At 38.3% G+C, this 20,292-nt stretch overlaps 2 protein-coding genes and 1 pseudogene across 5 annotated transcripts in view; 2 read left to right on the plus strand and 1 right to left on the minus strand.

Moving 5' to 3' along the window:
* Positions 1-22: 22 nt before the first annotated feature.
* On the plus strand, positions 23-1,363 carry MRPL57 (mitochondrial ribosomal protein L57). The gene is made up of 2 exons (XM_006159514.3): positions 23-125; positions 349-1,363. The coding sequence occupies exon 2, from the start codon at positions 354-356 to the stop codon at positions 660-662; it is 309 nt and encodes a 102-aa protein (XP_006159576.1). The 5' UTR covers positions 23-125; positions 349-353; the 3' UTR covers positions 663-1,363.
* A 2,095-nt stretch (positions 1,364-3,458) lies between these two features.
* LOC102486381 (proteasome subunit alpha type-3 pseudogene) lies at positions 3,459-4,729 on the plus strand (annotated as a pseudogene).
* Positions 4,730-13,766: 9,037 nt separating this feature from the next.
* The window catches only part of ZDHHC20 (zDHHC palmitoyltransferase 20), a gene marked incomplete at its 5' end in the record, with an annotated part of 60,984 nt that continues 54,458 nt past the window's right edge, over positions 13,767-20,292 (minus strand). Inside the window, 4 exon segments of one of the 4 annotated variants that reach the window (XM_027776156.1) lie at positions 13,767-14,088; positions 15,331-15,408; positions 17,162-17,277; positions 18,699-18,788. In XM_027776156.1, the coding sequence (XP_027631957.1) occupies positions 15,371-15,408; positions 17,162-17,277; positions 18,699-18,788 (244 nt within the window). 4 annotated transcript variants of the gene reach the window in all.

The raw sequence follows: 20,292 nt of genomic DNA on the forward strand, positions 1-20,292 counted from the left end.
CTCTTGTGCGAGACGAGAGTTGAAGTCTCGCGCGAAAACTCCAGGAAAACCGGCGAGGTGGTTGCACTTCCGCCATCGCTTCAGAGGGTTGCTGGCTGGACGCCGACACTCAAGGGGCTTTGTTGGTGAGTGGCTGCGTGCATTCCGTGCTTCGAAGGGACTCCTTCACCTGTCGGCCTTAACCGAGCTGTCTGCTTCCTTGGGTTGCGGAGGATGGAGGGCCGTTCTGGGGGAAGCCGGGCAGAGTAGGGCATGTGGCGTCTGGGCCGGCCTAGTGCGCCGGCAGCTCGCCCCCGGCCTTCCAAGTAGCGGTTTGCGTCTCCGACGTCTGTGCCCTCTCCTCGGCAGGCATCATGTTCCTGACCGCGCTCCTCCTGCGCAACCGCATTCCCGGCAGGCAGTTGATCGGGAAGCATCGGCGGCCGCGCTTCGTGTCTTCGCAGGCGAAGCAGAACATGATCCGTCGCCTGGAGATCGAAGCAGAAAACCACTACTGGCTGAGCATGCCATACCTGACCGAGGAGCAGGAGTACGGCCACGCCGCGGCGCGCAGGGCAGAGGCCTTCGAGGCCATCAAGGCGGCCAGCACTTCCAAGTTCCCTCCGCATAGATTTGCTGTAGACCAGCTCAGCCATCTCAATGTCTCTAAGAAATGGTCCTAACCCTGTGGTTTGGTTTAATGGATCACTGGGCCGCCCTGTCCTTACCTGCCCTGGAACTAAAAAACTGGAGCTTCCAAAACAGTGTGAGCTTTTGCTCATAGTCTTATTAAAACAAACACGAACATAGTGATGTGCATTTAACTCTCTAATCTTAAAAGTATAGTTGTCTAAACTTTCTTTAGCTGGATAGACGGTATCAGAGATTTCCTGTGCCATAAATGCTGCATAATTATAAACTTGCAGTAAAGCCACAAATTATAATTTGGGGTCCATGCTTGCGTCAACAGTTGAGATACTTGGGGAGTTTGATCGTGCAATGTCAATTTTGCTTGTCTTCTGTCAATAATTGCCTACATTTAAATGGAGGAGCCAGCTGGTGTCGTGGTTAAGGCCGCTGGATTCGACATAGCTGACTCTGCCCTTTTGAGTCCTGGACCCAGCTACTAGAACAACATACTAGGTGCGTGTGTTTGGGTGCCCAAAATCCCTGGAGGAAAAAGGACTGCCACCCTCCTCCCCATGTGTTGTCTCACCCCCCTCTCCTGTAAGTACATGTTCCTTACAGCAGAATGTTTTTTAAAATTAAAAAAAGAAAAGTGGAAACATGACCATTTTAAGTATACCCCTAAAAACATTTTCTTTTGGTATTTGACTACAAAAAATGGACATTTAAATTAATAAAGAGTATTTATCAGAACTGGTACAAGGTGTATTTACTTTTTTTTAATAATAACGTGCAACTCAGTTCTTGATATTTAAAATAACCTTTTTCTGAATATAATAAAAATAATCAAATACTGAGGCCAGCAGATGACATAGGGGTTAAGATGCTGGATTCCCACGTGGTCACCCATGAGTTAAGCCCTGGACCCAGTGGCTTGATACTCATACTGGGCGCATGTCTGTGCATGTCCAAAATCCTGAAAGAATTTGAGAGGGGACTGTGGAATGGCCATCCCTCGTGGGGGGATGAGTTCTCACTTTCTGTCTGTCTCTCTCTGGTGAGTACATGGGCCCTATAGTGAAAATCTATTTTATATATATATATATATGGCACATATGTTACATATATATATTACATATATATGTAAAGTACTTTTGTTAACAAATATAGCACCCTATACAATTGTGACTTTTACACATGAAGCACTTGTCTAAAATCACATCCAGTAATGAGAAGAAGAACTTGGATTTGAACTATGGTATAATACAGAAATCTTTATTAACATGTTTAGTAGAAATTCTACAAAATACTGGGGGACCAGCAGGTGGCATGGTGATTAAGGTGCTGGCATACTCACATGGCCTACCATAGTTTGAGTCCTGGATCTGGTGGCTGGCTTTCTCACTTTCCTTCTTTCTGTGTGTCTGTCTTTCTCTGGTCAAGTTAAGATAAATGAATGAGTAAATTTAAAAATTAAATAAAAATAATGTTTTTAAATTCTATAAAATACATAGATGGGAAAGAGATCCTATTACCCATTAATAATTTTCCATTAATGAAATAGTCTTCATTGATATATAGTGGTACCCCATCTAGTTTTGCTTTCCACAATTTGTTACCCATGGTCCAAAACTATTGTTTGGAAAATTCCAGACATAATTTATAACCTTTTAATTGTGTTCTGTTCCCAGTAGCAGGAGGTCTTGGTTGTCCTATCCTAAATATATCACCCCTTTGTCCAGTATAGCCATGTTGTATATGCTACCCACCTGTCAGTTGCTTATCTGTGTCAGTTAATCAGATAATCTATTTCTGGTCTCCCTGTATTGTTCAAGAAACCTGAATTTTACTTCATAATAGCCCCAAAGTACAAGAGTAGCGATACTGGCATATTGTTATAACTCTTCTATTTTTTTGTTTTTTAGTTTCAGAGAATGCATACATTCACCAGAGAGACAGAGCAAGGAGAAAGCACTACCACCACCCCCCAACTAGGTTGTGGTCATGCCACAGTTCCTTCTTCATTTTGCTATCCTGTAGGGATTTGAGGTGTGCACATGTGTGCCTAACATGTTTCTCAAGCTTTGGGGACCAGGATTTTTTTGGGGGGAGGGGAGAGGTTTTTGCTACAGGGCACGTATGCTCACCAGAAAGACAGAAAGCGAGAAATCACCCCCCAGGGGGATGGCCACGTTGCAATCACTCCTCATCCATTTTCCTCTAGGGATCTTGGGCATGCACGCACACGTACCCGGTGTGAGTTTAAACCACTGGGTCTGGGACTCAAACCTCAGTCACCTACATGGGAGTCCAGCGACATAGTCATTACACCAACTGCTGGGGACCAGGATTTTAACTGTGCTTTCAGCCTTGTGGTATCTGGCTTCCCATAACCACCATGCTACAGAGCTGGCCCTATTATTAGTTGTTAATATTTTACTGTGACTAATTTGTAAATTAAAACTTCACCATAGTTATGTTTGTATAGGAAAAACAAACATAGTGTTCAATATTATCTGCAGTTTTAGGCATTTGCTGGAGAATCTTGAAACGTATCATCCTTTTCTTTTATAATGAATTTTTTGAAACTGTATCGAGATTAAAAGTGAATAGCATTTAGAGCTGATAGCTCTAACATTTAAATATTCTGTTCGTGGCATGGTGGTTAAGAGAGCTGGATCTCACATGGGTGAGTGCAACGTTCAAGTCCCAGGCCTGGTGGCTTGGAAAATAGGCTGTGTGTGTCTGTGTCCAAAATCCTGAGGAGAATGGAAAAGGGATTGTGGTATGGTCATTCTCTCAGGGGAGTGATTTCTCACTCCCCCCCACCCACCCCCCACCCCTCGCCTTTGGCAAGCACACACTCTATAGCAAAAACATGTAAAAAAAAAAATCTGATGCCAAATTGCTTGAAAATAGTACAAACTAATGTATAAGAATGCCAGCCTCGGCAGAGAAGCGGTCTAAGCCTGGAAGCCCTACGTGTCCTGGTTGTCATATTGTAACACCATGAGCGCAATCAGCACTGTGTATCACCTGTCAGCATCTACATTCTCTCCTGATGGAAGAGATTTTCAAGTTGAATATGTTATGAAGGCTGTGGAAAATAGTAGTACTGCCACTGGAATCAGATGTAAAGATGGTGTCTTCAGGGTAGAAAAATTAGTCCTTTCTAAACTCTGAAGAAGGTTCCAGTAAATGCCTTTTTTAATGTTGATCGGCGTGTTAGAATGGCAGTTGCAGGTTTGTTGGCAGATGCTCATTCTTTAGCAGACATAGCAAGAGAAAAAGCTTCCAACTTTAGATCTAACTTTGGCTGTAAACATTCCACTGAAACATTTTGCAGACAGAGTGGCCATGTATGTACATGCGTATACACTCTACAGTGCTGTTAGACCCTTTGGTTGCAGTTTCATGTTAGGGTCTTACAGTGTGAATGATGGTGCACAACTCTATATGATTGACCCATCAGGTGTTTATACGGTTATTGGGACTGTGCCATTGCCAAAGCCAGGCAAGCTGCAGAGACAGAAATAGAAAAGCTTCAGATGAAAAAAAAAATGACCTGCCTTGATGTTGTTAAAGAAATTGCAAAAATAATTTAGATAGTACATGATGAAGTTTAGGATAAAGCTTTTGAACTAGAGCTCAGCTGGGTTGGTGAATTAACTAAAGGAAGGCATGAAATTGTTCCCAAAGACATACAAGAAGCAGAAAAATATGCTAAGGAATCTCTGAAGGAAGAAGAGGAATCAGATGATGATAATATGTAATGTTTACTTCAGCATCTATTCTGTTTTCAATTGCTACTGCAGTCCCATGTTACTATTTAGCCCATGGATTATATGTACCTACTGACCAATTTTCATTAAATTTTTGTTGTATAACAACAAAAAAGAATGCCAACCTCATTTGCTAGCATTGAATATTCTTATTAACAAAAATACTGTATTTTGTTAATTATATGAATCACATTCTAATGCCTGCTATTAGGGTTTATAGGCTATGGTAGAGGCATGTTGATTTTCTTATTAACTTACTGCTCCTCACAAAGTACCTGACACATAGTAGTCAATCCATAGTTGAATGTTTAACCATGCTAATTCTCTTACTAATACGTCATTTTCTTACTGGTAAATAAATACTTGTTGAATGTTCACAGAAATGTCTCTGGTGCATATGGCAATTTAATACTGAACTTTCATTTTCATAACTGGAAATAGTGACTGCTGATACTGTTATGAGAAAGGTGAAGGAAGGTGGCTTAGGAGATCTGTTTAAAACTGCAGCTACTAGGGTCAGCAGATGGGCTGGTGGTCAAGGGTGCTGGACTTCCACATGGCTGAGTGCAGTTCGAGTCCCAGACCAGGCGGCTTGAAAATCACACTAGACGTGAGTGCACGTGTGACTAAAAATCCTGAGAGAACAGGGAAGGTTTGTGGCATGGCTGTTCTTCCCTAGCTCCATGACTTCTTACTTTCTCTCTGTCTCTCCCTGTAAGTGCATGTGCCCTGTGGCAAAAAGCCTAACAAAAAAAGAAGTGGCTACTGGGCCAGTAGGTGGCACTGTGGTTGGGGGCACTGAACTCCCATGTGGTTGACTGCAGTTCAAGTCCTGGACCCAGCAGCTTGAAATTCACACTGGGTGTGTGTGCTTAAAATTCCAAGAAGAGAATAGAAGAGAAGGAAGGGATTGCAATGTGGCCATCCCCCCAGGGGTTGATTTCTCACTTTCTCTCTCTCTCTCCAGCCACCACAAGCATGTACTACTCCCCATAGCAAGTTTCTCAAAAACGAAACTGCTACTGTAATACTTCTATTGCTCTGATCTGCACATGAATTGAAAACCTTATTCTTTTAAATGCACTTGTGTGTACAGTTCTATTTATATTTGGGATGTGTAGAATCATGTAACTACCACAATCAAGATATAGAATTGTTCTATCACCCCAGGGCTCCCTCATGTATACTATGATCTTCAACCCCTGACATCCATCCACCTTGATCTCCAGAATTCTGTTTATAAGAAAGTTACACTGGGACCAGCAGTTAGCGTAATGGCTATGTCGCTGGACTCCCACGTAGTTGACCACGGTTCACGTCCCGGACCCAGTGGCTTAAACTCACGCCAGGCACAGGTGCGTGCGTGCCCAAGATCCCGAGAGGAGAATAGAGGAGAAGGGATTGCGGCGTGGCCATCCCCTCTGGGGGGTGATTTCTCGCTTTCTGTCTCTCTGTCTCTGTCTGGCGAGCGCACACGCCCTATAGCGGAAAAAAAAGAGTTACATTAATGAACTAATTTAAATTGGCTTTTTTCACTCAGCATATTTCCCATGAGTTGCTGAATTTGTCAGTGGTTGGAATTTGGTTTTATTGACTCAATGTATCACAGACCTTTGCTGTCAGTCTATATAGATCTAGCTTATTTTTCTTAAAAGATGCGTGGTGTTCGCCGGGCGCGTGTGCGTGCGTGCCCAAGATCCCGAGAGGAGAATGGAGGAGAAGGGATTGCGGTGTGACCATCCCCCCTGGAGGGTGATTTCTCGCTTTCTGTCTCTATGTCTCTTTCTGTCTGTCTGGCGAACGCACGCGCCCTACAGTGAAAATCTCTAAAAAAAAAAAAAAAAAAAAAAGATGCGTGGTGTTACATGGAATGGATTTATTCACTAACATCTTTTAATTATGAACATTTAATTTGTTTCTAGTTTTTCTTTATTCCAACCGCAATGATTATTGTCATGCATATCTTTATAAAGATATCCTTGCACAGTTGCATAATTCTGTGGAATAGATTCTTCTAAGTGGAATTCCTCGGCAAATTGGTAGGCACTAGTACTTCAAAAATACCCAGACAGTGAATAAACTCACCAAAGAGATGAAGTATTCCCTGATAGGGCAAGGTCACACCGCAATCCTCCTTCCATCTCTCCATCATGTCAGGATTTTGAACATGCATGCACACATGCCCATCATATTTCCCAAGCTACTAGGGCCAGAACTGCCTTATATGCAGAATGGGAAGGAAGGGGAAGTCCTGGTTGAAGAACAAACATGTGTGATAAAGCATGGACTGGCAGCATCACTTAAATCCCCTTTACCAGGTGGGGGGCATTGATACGGAGGGGTGAAAGTCAACGAAGATAACATCACAGGATTGTTAAAACACTTATAATTAAATAACCTGTGACACAAAAGAAACCATTAGTTCCCATTCCAGTGTATTCTGGGAGACATGAGAAAGTAAAACATGCAAAATGGCCAACATCACTTTACTTTGCCACAGTGGTTCTGAAAAGCCAGTTTATAGGGGCTGGCAGCTGGTGTAGCTGGGGTGATGGACTCGCATGTGGCCAACTTTGGTTTGAGTCCCAGACCTGGCAGCTTGCTGTCTTACTCTATCTCTGGTCAAATTGAAGAATAATGATAATGAATACAATTAAATAAATCTTTTTTTGGAGAGGTTTTTGCTATAGGGCATGTGCGCTCGCCAGAGAGATGCACAGAGACAGAAAGCAAGAAATCACCCTCCAGGGGGGATGGCCACACGGCAATCCCTTCTCCATTCTCCTCTCTGGATCTTGGGCAGGCATGCCCGGTGTGAGTTTAAGCCACCAGGTCTGGGACCCAAACCGCGTTCGGCTACATGGGAGTTAAGCGACATAGCCATTACACTAACTGCTGGTCCCAATAATTCGTATTTTTAAAAAAGCCAGTCTTTAAAGAATGAAAAAAGGCCAGTGGTATGTCATTTGTTCTTTTTTGGTGTCAAAACAGACTTTTTGCTATTGAGTAGTTCTTTTCTTCTCCCCTGCCCGAACACCCAGTGTTTGAATTGGAGATGGGAGGAGGGGAGAGAAGGTTGCTTCATTTCTCTATACTGGCCACTACTGGTTCTTTTTTTTTTTTTTTTTTTTAAATTTTTTTATTTCTCTCCATAAGATTCTTGCATTGGTCACATGCACTCGCCAGAGTCAGGCAGAAAGTGAGAAATCATCCCCGGAGGGGGGGAGGGGGCGGATGGCCACGCCACTATCCTTTCTCCAATCTCTCAGGATTCCGCTTGAGATTTAAGCAGCGGGTCCAAGACTCAAACAGCAGTCGACTATGTGGGAGTCCAGCAACCATTACGCCATTTGCTGGTCCCAATTTTTGGAATTTTACTAGTCTAAAAACTGAGCATCATAGCTCACCCTCAGAGCTTTCTTGTTTAATTCAGCAGCCTCAATATAGAAACTCTACCCCTTTGGAAGAGAACTGGAACACTGATGCCATGAAAGAACACCAGATAAGATAAAATCTATTATTCATCATCTGAATAACCATGATTTTTACATTTTACAGTGATTTGAAAAAGTGACTGAAGTGACTTCCAAAGTTAAATTATGTCCGATAAAAGCTAAGTTAATTTTTTCAGGCTCTTCTGGGACCAGCAGTTGGTGTAATGGCTATGTTGCTGGACTCCCATGTAGTCAACTGCAGTTCGAGTACCGGACCTGGTGGCTTAAACTCAGCCGGGTGCGTGTGCGTGCGTGCCCAAGATCCTGAGAGGAGAATGGAGGAGAAGGGATTGTGGCGTGGCCATCCTCCCAGGGGGTGATTTCATGTTTTCTCTCTTTTTCTGGCGAGCGCATGCGCCAGAAACCTCTCAAAAAACAAACAAACAAAAACCAAAAAAACTTCAGTCTGTGAATAAACCAAAGTACACCACAATTTTGTTGCACTGAAACAGCACCTATTTTATAGGTGGTTTCCCCAAATTATTAGCCAATCTCTTTTTATAACCACTTTTTTTAACCAGATTTTTGAGTTAATCAAAACCAGTTATTCTCTCATTTAGTATATACCATTTTACAACAAAAACAAACAAAAACTAGTCAAATACAAGGATTCTTATATTAATAAAGTAATTATGATTTTTAAAACAAATTTTTATAATGTTTTATGTACATGTTAATGTAGGTTAGGCCATCCAGAAGACAAAGCAGAGTCAACATTAAGTCATGGTCCAGAATTATACAAATGAGAATAAATACAAGGCTTGTGGTACTTGGTAAGTAAAGAAAACAAAAGTAAACTGTATTTCAAATTTGTTTATATAAAAACATATTAAAGATCATTTTAAAATAGTGTCCATCTTTTTTAAATGGGCACAGACTCATCTGCAATCATGTACAAATATAAACTTGACTAACAGCTTTCTTAGTCTCTTAATACAAATACAATTCCTTGTTTCTTTACTCAACCCAACAAAATAATATAGAGTGAAGTCATTATAAAAATATGGACCTTTCTGAATCTATATCATATCTTAAATTTAAATTGGAAATTACATTTAGATCATATGAAACATGGACTTCAGATTTACCTATTACCTGTATCTAACAGTTATTAGATATGGTCTTCATTTTGGCTGAAATGCAAAAATATGATTAATTTTTTAATAAAAGATTAGTTAAAAATACTTTCCATTGGTAGCAGTGATAGTCCTAGAATAAAATGTAAGCAAAACATTTGTAAGTTACCATCTATTCAATGCCCCAAATATGCAGATCGTAGCCCTAAACTCTTAATACACATTTGCTTGAGATAACTGAATGGCGATCTTACATGTCTGGCAATCTTTTAAACAATTCTGTAAACGTAAGACAAAATCTGCTTGCTAACAGACCTAAATTCAAGTAAACACTGCATATTTGATTTAAACCAACCTTAAATTCTCTTGTGACACATTGGATCATAACCACTAACTATGTAAAAAGTTTTTAAAAAATTATCCTTATGTAAAGATGAAGCTAAACTTTGTAAACGTATTCATTTTTAGTAACTAACATACTACAGCTGCTCTTTGGTTTGGCATAATGATATTGGTCAGGTACCTCAGGTACCCAGTGAATATTCAAGTAAATTTATACCCAGGTAAACAAGGTCTTCTGTCTAGCTTGTTTTTAATGGCAATAGCAAGACCTGAAATTCAAGGTAATTTTCCTAAGAATCATCATAAATGTTCAAGTGTTGCAAGGATAAAAGATAGTAATTATAAATTTTGACAAGGCTTCATTTTTATCATTTCTCTGCAAACAGTTGGTAGCAATTATGAATACCAGTTGAAATACCAAAGAGACAGCCTTTCTCTGATTCCCATACCACTTGTAGGCCCTTGCTGAATGGCAATTAATATGTACGAATAAATTCAGGTAAAAAGTATTCAGAATGTGGAAAAATGCTGGCCATAAGTTTAATCAAAGTTAACCAAAAGGCTTGAACTGTAAATTCTGAAAAGGTGTTTAATGTGCTGTTAAAGATGATGGTATAGAGCAGAAATTGAGAACTTGAGAAACATGGTATCACAAAAGTGCCTGAACAAGTTAAAGGAGGGGAAAACTATGTTTCCTCAGTTGCCTGCCAGGGACATGCAAACCCTTTCATCTAAATGTACAAATATAAAATGTTCAAGGAGAATATTTCTAAAAGTAGTCAAGTGTGTTTAAATATTTACTATGTCAGTATAATATACAAGCCAACAACTTGAGGTTATGTTTTTGGTTGGTAACTGGTATCTCTTAACTCATTCTAATTTTTCTAGAATCAAGGTTATTAAGGTTAAAGAGTTGAAACAAAGGTAGAAGAATTCATACTATAGAACTCCAAACTATGTTTTCAAAGCTAACTCATTCCTTTGGTTCAAAGGAAAAAAAGTTGCTTCCTTTTAAATCTAATATTAGTTTGGCCAATGGAAGTTAAACAAATCTGACAAACCTGAAATAGCAACAATAAAATCTTATGCTACATTAGGAAACTATAGAGCTATCCCTAGTATATTGCTTGATATATAGGTGTTCTAAAAATATTTGTTGGGTAAATAAAAAGTAAGGTGAGTGATTTTGTAAATCAGGCATTGCAGTATGTTAGAAGTCATCTAGTCCAACCAGTTTACAATCTCCAGTCCCCTGTGACCCCAGTTTATAGACGAGGCAACTATAATCTTTGATACTTACAAATCTAATGAGGGCTCTCTGTATCCTACTGGGAGCAATCATTCAATTTGGTGTATGTGAGAGAATCAACAGTGGGAACCAGCAGGTGGCGCAGTGGTTAAGGTGCTGAACTCCCATGTTGAGTGGTTGACCATGGTTTGAATCCTGGACCTGGCAACTTGAAACTCATGCCAGGCATGTGCACCTGTGTGTGTGTGCACCCAAACTCCCAAAAGGAGACTGGAGAAGAAGGGATTGCAGTGTGACCACCCCGTCCCCCCTCAGGGGAGTTGATTTCTTACTTTCTGTCTCTTGTCTCTCCTGTGAGCACATGTGTCCTATTATGTCTATTTAAAAAAAAGTAAAAATGAAAAGGAACATTTCTAGATTGTTTATCTGTTAGAGGATACTGTATTTTTCTTTAGAATTAATGCGACTATTATCACTTAGATTATATTGTAAAAGAAAAAATGTGTCTAGTCAGAAAGAGGTTGCTACTCCAGAAGTCAGATTTAAGAGATTTTGCATTGAAGAGTAGAATCCACTTCTCAGAGACTGGAGTTTAAGGAATCACTCAGGTTACAGTTTCTTTCTCAGATCTGTATTACGCTAAATCAGTTTTTCACCGAGTTTGAACTGTATTTTAAGTCATGGTTTAAGCTGTTACAGGATTATGGTAAAAAGTTCTAAAGTGAAACCTGAAAGTTAACAGTATTATTCTAAATGCCTTTAGGAAGGAAACTGTTTCTTAACAGTTTTCCATACTCTGTCCCTTTCTCTGTGCTTTTCTTCTAACCACTTCTATCCATTCCTGTTGTGTTCCACACGCTTACAGCACATGAGCCTTTATTTCCCTGCCCATATAAATACTCCTGAAAGTTAACAAAAAAGTAATTAGAAAACAGGGATCATCCAAAATATTTCTTACACTGCCAAGCTTCCTTTAAGCCACAGATACCTACTATATTATACAGTTGCATTAATGCATATAGCTAGGCCTTCAAGGAATTACACCAATATGGTTTATGTTCTAAATGATTATATATTTAGATACTGAATCCTTCTGAGTGTTATTTTATAGCCAACAATAAAAAAACTTTATTAAAAATGTTGAAAAGTATAAAAGTAATTATAAATTAGTAAATACCCAATTTAAAAAAGCAGTTATTATCTTTTCCTTATACAGTACTAGCAACAGTGATTTGGATATTATTTACTTTCAGCCACCATTTGCCCTAGATGTACTTCACTTAAGACAAGTTTTTATGAGAACTTGAGAAACATGGTATCACAAAAGTGCCTGAACAAGTTAAAGGAGGGGAAAACTATGTTTCCTCAGTTGCCTGCCAGGGACATGCAAACCCTTTCATCTAAATGTACAAATATAAAATGTTCAAGGAGAATATTTCTAAAAGTAGTCAAGTGTGTTTAAATATTTACTATGTCAGTATAATATACAAGCCAACAACTTGAGGTTATGTTTTTGGTTGGTAACTGGTATCTCTTAACTCATTCTAATTTTTCTAGAATCAAGGTTATTAAGGTTAAAGAGTTGAAACAAAGGTAGAAGAATTCATACTATAGAACTCCAAACTATGTTTTCAAAGCTAACTCATTCCTTTGGTTCAAAGGAAAAAAAGTTGCTTCCTTTTAAATCTAATATTAGTTTGGCCAATGGAAGTTAAACAAATCTGACAAACCTGAAATAGCAACAATAAAATCTTATGCTACATTAGGAAACTATAGAGCTATCCCTAGTATATTGCTTGATATATAGGTGTTCTAAAAATATTTGTTGGGTAAATAAAAAGTAAGGTGAGTGATTTTGTAAATCAGGCATTGCAGTATGTTAGAAGTCATCTAGTCCAACCAGTTTACAACCTCCAGTCCCCTGTGACCCCAGTTTATAGACGAGGCAACTATAATCTTTGATACTTACAAATCTAATGAGGGCTCTCTGTATCCTACTGGGAGCAATCATTCAATTTGGTGTATGTGAGAGAATCAACAGTGGGAACCAGCAGGTGGCGCAGTGGTTAAGGTGCTGAACTCCCATGTTGAGTGGTTGACCATGGTTTGAATCCTGGACCTGGCAACTTGAAACTCATGCCAGGCATGTGCACCTGTGTGTGTGTGCACCCAAACTCCCAAAAGGAGACTGGAGAAGAAGGGATTGCAGTGTGACCACCCCGTCCCCCCTCAGGGGAGTTGATTTCTTACTTTCTGTCTCTTGTCTCTCCTGTGAGCACATGTGTCCTATTATGTCTATTTAAAAAAAAGTAAAAATGAAAAGGAACATTTCTAGATTGTTTATCTGTTAGAGGATACTGTATTTTTCTTTAGAATTAATGCGACTATTATCACTTAGATTATATTGTAAAAGAAAAAATGTGTCTAGTCAGAAAGAGGTTGCTACTCCAGAAGTCAGATTTAAGAGATTTTGCATTGAAGAGTAGAATCCACTTCTCAGAGACTGGAGTTTAAGGAATCACTCAGGTTACAGTTTCTTTCTCAGATCTGTATTACGCTAAATCAGTTTTTCACCGAGTTTGAACTGTATTTTAAGTCATGGTTTAAGCTGTTACAGGATTATGGTAAAAAGTTCTAAAGTGAAACCTGAAAGTTAACAGTATTATTCTAAATGCCTTTAGGAAGGAAACTGTTTCTTAACAGTTTTCCATACTCTGTCCCTTTCTCTGTGCTTTTCTTCTAACCACTTCTATCCATTCCTGTTGTGTTCCACACGCTTACAGCACATGAGCCTTTATTTCCCTGCCCATATAAATACTCCTGAAAGTTAACAAAAAAGTAATTAGAAAACAGGGATCATCCAAAATATTTCTTACACTGCCAAGCTTCCTTTAAGCCACAGATACCTACTATATTATACAGTTGCATTAATGCATATAGCTAGGCCTTCAAGGAATTACACCAATATGGTTTATGTTCTAAATGATTATATATTTAGATACTGAATCCTTCTGAGTGTTATTTTATAGCCAACAATAAAAAAACTTTATTAAAAATGTTGAAAAGTATAAAAGTAATTATAAATTAGTAAATACCCAATTTAAAAAAGCAGTTATTATCTTTTCCTTATACAGTACTAGCAACAGTGATTTGGATATTATTTACTTTCAGCCACCATTTGCCCTAGATGTACTTCACTTAAGACAAGTTTTTAAGCTAATGCTTTGGAGTGAAAATTTATATGGATATTAAGAAACAACCTAATAATGAAACTTAGGTAATAAAAAATACATATGGCACATTAACATGTGATGATAGCTCATATTATAGCATCTCATGACAGGTAAGTGTTATTTCCAAAGTAAAATTAAGTCACTTTTGTAGCTGTAAGTCAAGCTGCACAAATGGACACTTAAGATTAAGGCATCGTTCTGCTCTGGAGTAGTGCTTCTGTGGATCCAGCAACTGTACAAAGGCTTCGATTTGTAAAAAATATATCTTCTGTCATACTTCAATTATTTCATTCCACTGATCATTTTCTTGCAAATAAAATGGAAAATATCAGTCTATAATGTGTTTTTATACACCTATAAAAATAAACAATTGGGTTATTGTTAAAACTTCATATTTTTATTTCTGAAAATATTTATTAAATGGTTCTGTGTGCTATGGTATAGAGCTGCTAATAAGACAGGAGATGAATTTGTTAATATTACTAATATTACAATAATAAACATTTTTGTAAGCACAAAACAAAGGGGTATCACTGACTTTCTCCCTCTGAAGCAGTCAGAGAACATTTTAAAGGAGGGGGGTTCCTACAGCGCTGCCTGGCTACTAACTTGCACCTCATTTGAAAAGATATCTCACATCCTAACACTGCTGTGAGACGTGGGAAGTAGCCATGGGAACTGTCAGAGGAACCTTCAGTGGAGGATCCTCAACAACCTCAATCATCAGCCACTATTCCATCACATTAGGAAGAAATGTGGAACTAGTACTGAGGACTCATCTGGGGACCAAGCACCATTTCCCAGCTTCAGTGCTTGGTAGTATGGACCTGACCCACGGTCACACCTTGTGGTCCTGCAACTCTTCAGATTGTGGTCCCCTGTGCCCACTGTGTGCCCCTCTCCTCCCACCCCCAGTGCCTGTGATCTGATCTGACACTACCGTAGTACTCAGACTCTGGATCTAACTCTGGTAACAGGCTCTTTGTCCTCCGACCACCTGGATGCTGAATGACAAGCCCATGAGTGAGGAAGTAGAGGCTCCCTTGTTGAGACTTCAGATGAGAAACCTTTGAAGAAACGCACTCCTGCCCCACAGAAACAGGATGATAAATGGGTATGTGCTAAGCTTCCCATTTCTGGTCATTTGTTACCTAACAATGCTTTGTATCTTTTACAAACTAAATAACATCAACAAACCTGTAAAATCTTTTTGTTCAGCCTTAATAATAATTATTCATTTCTGTATCAAATTTCTTCAATAGAGGGCAAAGTCACCTTTTTTTCCCCCCTAAAACTAATACGGTATTAATATTGAAGAGAAACAACCAGAACCAGTAGCTGGTTGTCTGCATTAAAATCCTAAACTATTTTTATTTCTTTCCTTATCTAACAATATTGAAAAAGACTGCTAAAAGTGGTTAAAAAATGAGATTGTGATAGATGTCATTTGCTGACATAACTGAAGAGTTAAAGGTAAATTGTTTTGTGATCATGAGATATGGAAATAAACTGCGTTTGTTCAAGGAAATTACCTTTATACTGTCTTACCTTGCTCTTATTCAAATGGTTAGTAATGAACAAGTGGTACTCAATTTTCTATTGCCACTGTAACATGGTTATTTGTCCCTGTAAGCACATAATTATATATGACATAACAAAGTATTAAGTTTCTACCTAAATGGTAAAATTGTTTACAGTAGAAAAATTATTCCTTAGTGAGCACTAAATAGGCTTGTGACACCAACCATTTGTCTTCTTGCAGAACCCAAAGGTGAGTAGAATGCTAAAAATAAGGAGTCTGGTTTTATGGTTATTTTGTGAAAATATCCATTGCCTTTAAAGATGTTAAACAGCAGTCATTAAGAAGTCCCACAACATGAATTTTTCCCTTGATCAGATACAATGGGTCTGATCATCCTAATGAAGATTCCAAAGATACTAATTTAATAAAATGTTCTAAATAGTGCTAAATGTAAAAAAGGCAAAGGAATCAGAAATTCTGATAGCAAATTTTTAGGGAGTTTTCTAGAATTAGTACAGACTGAGGGGCTGGCAGGTGGCGTGGTGGTTAAGGGCACTGGACTCCCATATGGCCGACCGTGGTTCAAGGCCCAGACCTGGAAGCTTGCTTTCTTTCTCTCTCTCTCACAGTCCTTCTCTGGTCAAATTAAAATAAATAAATGGCTAAATAAAGTTAAATAAAATAATTCCTTAAAAAAAAAAATTGGTACAGATTGATTGTAATGTCCCAGACCATTTTCTACAGTGTAGGAATAAAATGACAATGTTATTACTATTATCATTAAAAATTACCTCATAGGTAATTAGGTAATTGGGAACGTCATGACATATGTTTCTGTTTTTCTATGCAAAAATGTGTCATGACTTTCCCAATGACCCTATTTTTTAGGCTGTGATGCTAAGTGACCAGACATTATTGAAACCTAGGTCTAATGAAAAATTCCACTTCAGGAGCTGGCAGGTGGTATGGTGGTTAAAGGAGCCAGATTCCTACATGGTCAACTATGGTTTGAGTCCCAGACCTGGTGGCTTGCCTTTTCACTTTCCTTTTCTCTCTTTGGTCAAATTAAAAAATAATAATAGCAAATGGAATTAAATAAATAAGTCAATCTTAAAAAAAATCCCACTTCAATCTTGTCAACTGTTCTATACTGCATCCATAATTCATGAAATGATTTAAGAGTCCTGAAAAGGTTAAAATATATTCAGCAAATGTATTTTTTTTTTTGGAGAGGTTTTTGCTATAGGGCGCGTGTGCTCGCCAGACAGACAGAGAGAGCCAGAGAGACAGAAAGCGAGAAATCACCCCCCAGGGGGGATGATCACGCTGCAATCCCTTCTCCTCCTTTCTCCTCTCGGGATCTTGGGCACGCACACACACGTGCCTGGCGTGAGTTTTAAGCCACCGGGTCTGGGACACGAACCGTGGTCGACTACGTGGGAGTCCAGTGACATAGCCATTACGCTAACTGCTGGTTCCCCAAATGTACTTTTTAAACTATGGCAGCAAATACAATGATGCTCAAAAATTATTTTAATCTAAGCAAAAGCTGCTCAAACCATTACTCAAAGTAGCCAATTCCAAAATAGCTTTAACACTTCTGAGTGAAGAAATACATGACTGGATAACAAAACTCCCCAGCTAGATAGAACAAATACAGCATCACTCACTACAACCTCCTCACTCTAGCCCCTTCCCCATAAAAGCTACCAATGAACACAAACACCCTATATATATTTTATTTCAAAGTTTCATATTTCAAATTATCACATCATCTTGATTTTTTTTTCCACATTTATTAAATCTGGTGATTTTCATTTGAACCAGATGAGGTAGTGTTTCAGATGAGAACATTACCTGATCTAACAATGCCTTCTTCAGTTCCATTCTCTAGCCACTGAGATTCACTGTCCAACAAGCGGTTTTTTGATTCACTAAGTGGTTTGATAGGAAAAGGTTGATTTGAGCCAATACTGGAAAGAGGAACAAATAATTTAGTAAACAGTTTCATGCTTAATTAAGTATACTTAATAAATTAATAAGCAGCAAATTAGTATTCCTTCTCCTACGTGAGGGCAACTTATGAGATCGCATCAGCATTCTGAAAAAAAAATCTTCAAAGGAAAAATATGCCCACAACCCCCCATTAAATGGCTCTCTAGACCCAAGAATCTGTGCTCCAACGCTGCCAATGAAAATAATTAGACAAAAGAAAAAAAGCTTCAGAGGCCAGTTTTTAACATATGTTAATTGAGAGCCATAAGGTAGTACAAGGACAGGTGAGGATCTATGTCTGTGGCCAGTACAAAAAAATTACCTGTCATTTCCCAAGTTTTCTGCTTTCTACCTCTGCAGTTTAGATCTAAGGGGAAAAAATGATTTAGTGATTTAGCGTAGACTTATTTTTCTAGCTAAGAGATCCAGGGAGGGAGGGAATGAAGGAAAGAAGGGAGGAGGAGGAAAAAGAAAATAATTTGTTGGATCCCCATTACAGGCCAGACACTATGCTAGGTACTTCACACATGTTATCTCGACCCTCACAATAAACCCTGGAGATAGGAATCATTATTCTCACATTACAGAAGTAGAAACTGAGGCTCAGATAGTCTAAGTGACTTGTTCAGAACAGAACCATCACAAACATAAGAGCTCAAAGGTCTAAGGCTTTAAGTTGCAGATTCAAGGGCCTAAGTTCTTTTAATATTAATATGCCAGCATGGAATTTATAATCTTTCCTCTTCTATAATTTATTTGTATACTAAATGGGTTTCAACTGTTTTACTTTGACAAAAGTATTTCTTAGCTTCTTTATATTTAATTTTAAATGAACCATTTTGCTGAGTTTATAGTTTGCTTAACATGCAAGTATCACAAGAAAATTTCCTTTAAGACAATAACAAAAAAAGTATATTTCTGAAATCCTCATTGTTATTTTGACGCTGTAGTTAAAAATCTCTTTAGCAAGATAGAATGGTGAGTAGTACAATGACTAATTTCTTTCAAAGTATGTTACTGACATAAACCAATGGAATCAAATCTTGAAAGAATATCTTAGTTTCTAGCATATTTATTTTACATCATATTTAGTTGCTTCCTGGTTTGTCCCGGTATTTCCAGTTTCATATGAATGACTATCATTGCTTAACTATTAGTATGCAAGCATTTTCTTTCCTATTCTCCAAAGTGTTCTGATTTAGTTATAAAAAATATGGTTATCTGAAGCATTTGAGACACATACACACATTAACTCCAGTTTAAAAAAAACTTAAAAGTTCTCTTTATCTATACTTGCTTACTGAATTACTATTGTATTTATTCACAAGATGTGTATATGTATATATGTGTATAGTATTTGCTTTAAAATGAATACTGAAAATCTTAACAAGAAACACACCTTCTGGCATACTCATTTTGATTTGTAACAGAAGCTTGTTCTGGATCCATCCCCACAAGGCGAGTTGGAAAACTGCACCCATCGCCTAAGCTGCATAATAAAAAATATCAGTATTTAAGTTAAATCATATTAAATTTTTAAAAAGTGGTCAAATTTATTAACTATTTTACAGAGGCTTGCTATAATGAAATTAACATAACTTGTCATTTCAGAAAACAGCTCCTGAAATTTTTAATTTAAAGGGTTTTTACCTTCATGGAAGACAATAGCCCTTTTCTTTTACAGTTTACATGTATTTAGAAAAAAATGTCTTAGATGCCTATTGAGTAAGTACAGCACCTTATGCATAAGTATTCAAATATCTAGGAAATTGACTAGCTTATCACAATCATTTAAGACATCATACAGGCTCAAATTGAAATTCAAGATATAAGTCCCATGTATTTATTCATTCATCAACTGAGCAAATATTTATTGAATGCTTATGATGTTCTAGGTACTACCATAAGCACTGAGGATATAGCACCGAACAAAAAAGAAAATTCTACCTTTGACAAGCTCACAGTTTACAGAAAAATATAGTTAAACCTTACTTTTTCCCCATTCTAAATACATCAAAAGTGTATACAACACACATTCTTACTTCTGGCCAAAATGGCATTAACTGGTAAAGTGGACATGCCACTATAAAAAGCCTGAGAACTTATTAAATAGCTGTTTTCAAAACACCACAGAACTGTGGCCTTAGAAGAAAAACAAAGTGAGTCCAGGACCTTAGCATTGGGAAGGGACCAAAGAGAGCCAGGTTATCTCACTGAAAGGAAGTGACAGAGTTGGGAGTTTTGAGAAGCTGAGGTGGCTTGAATTTATGGGATATAGCTGGAAAAATGGAAGATATGCAGAGAAATGGCTACAGACAAGACATCTGCAGTGTTACACTGGAGTCTTTTGGTCTTAATTCAGGCAAAGAACAATTTGGAACAACTTCAGCTGAACAACTCACAGAGATCTCATAGCATGGGGAGGCATTCAAATCTGACCAGTCATAGTGGAGAGATCACATCCAACACACCAAACACACAGAGACCCACTTTACTGTAGGGTTAAATTAGCCCTTGAGAAAAGGCTACTCTGAAACATAAGCAATTTAACTGCCTGCCAAAACAAAATTCAACATTCTTTAAAGGGGGCCAACTTGGTGGCACAGTGGTAATGTGCTGCTCAAGTAATGTTGAATCCATACAGAAGATCACAGGTTCAGTTCTCTGCCACGGTTGACCTATCCATGGCAGGTGCATGTGCCCATGATGCTGACTGTTGTGGGAAGGCTGGGTAAAGGGATTACAGCATGAGACCCTGTTGAGAGTTGTATCTGTCTCTCCCATGAAAGAAATAAACTTTTTAAAAATTCCTTAAAGGGAGACAATAAAACTAGATACTCAGCAAAGTAGGATTAAAAAAATCTCTACCATCCAAATGAAACCTGAAAAGCAGTAGAAAATGTGATCCATAGTCAAGAAAAAACACCAATTGATAAAGAAGAAACAAAATTATCAATTTCATTGAAGCAAGCAGCCGTGCGCCCTGCGCGGTG

Source organism: Tupaia chinensis, unplaced genomic scaffold (genome assembly GCF_000334495.1).
Source record: "Tupaia chinensis unplaced genomic scaffold, TupChi_1.0 Scaffold000634_1, whole genome shotgun sequence".
NCBI lineage: Eukaryota > Metazoa > Chordata > Mammalia > Scandentia > Tupaiidae > Tupaia > Tupaia belangeri.

Bases quoted from the DNA above. Each gene is read 5' to 3' on its own strand.
- MRPL57 (XM_006159514.3), top strand. From the start codon at position 354: ATGTTCCTGACCGCGCTCCTCCTGCGCAACCGCATTCCCGGCAGGCAG.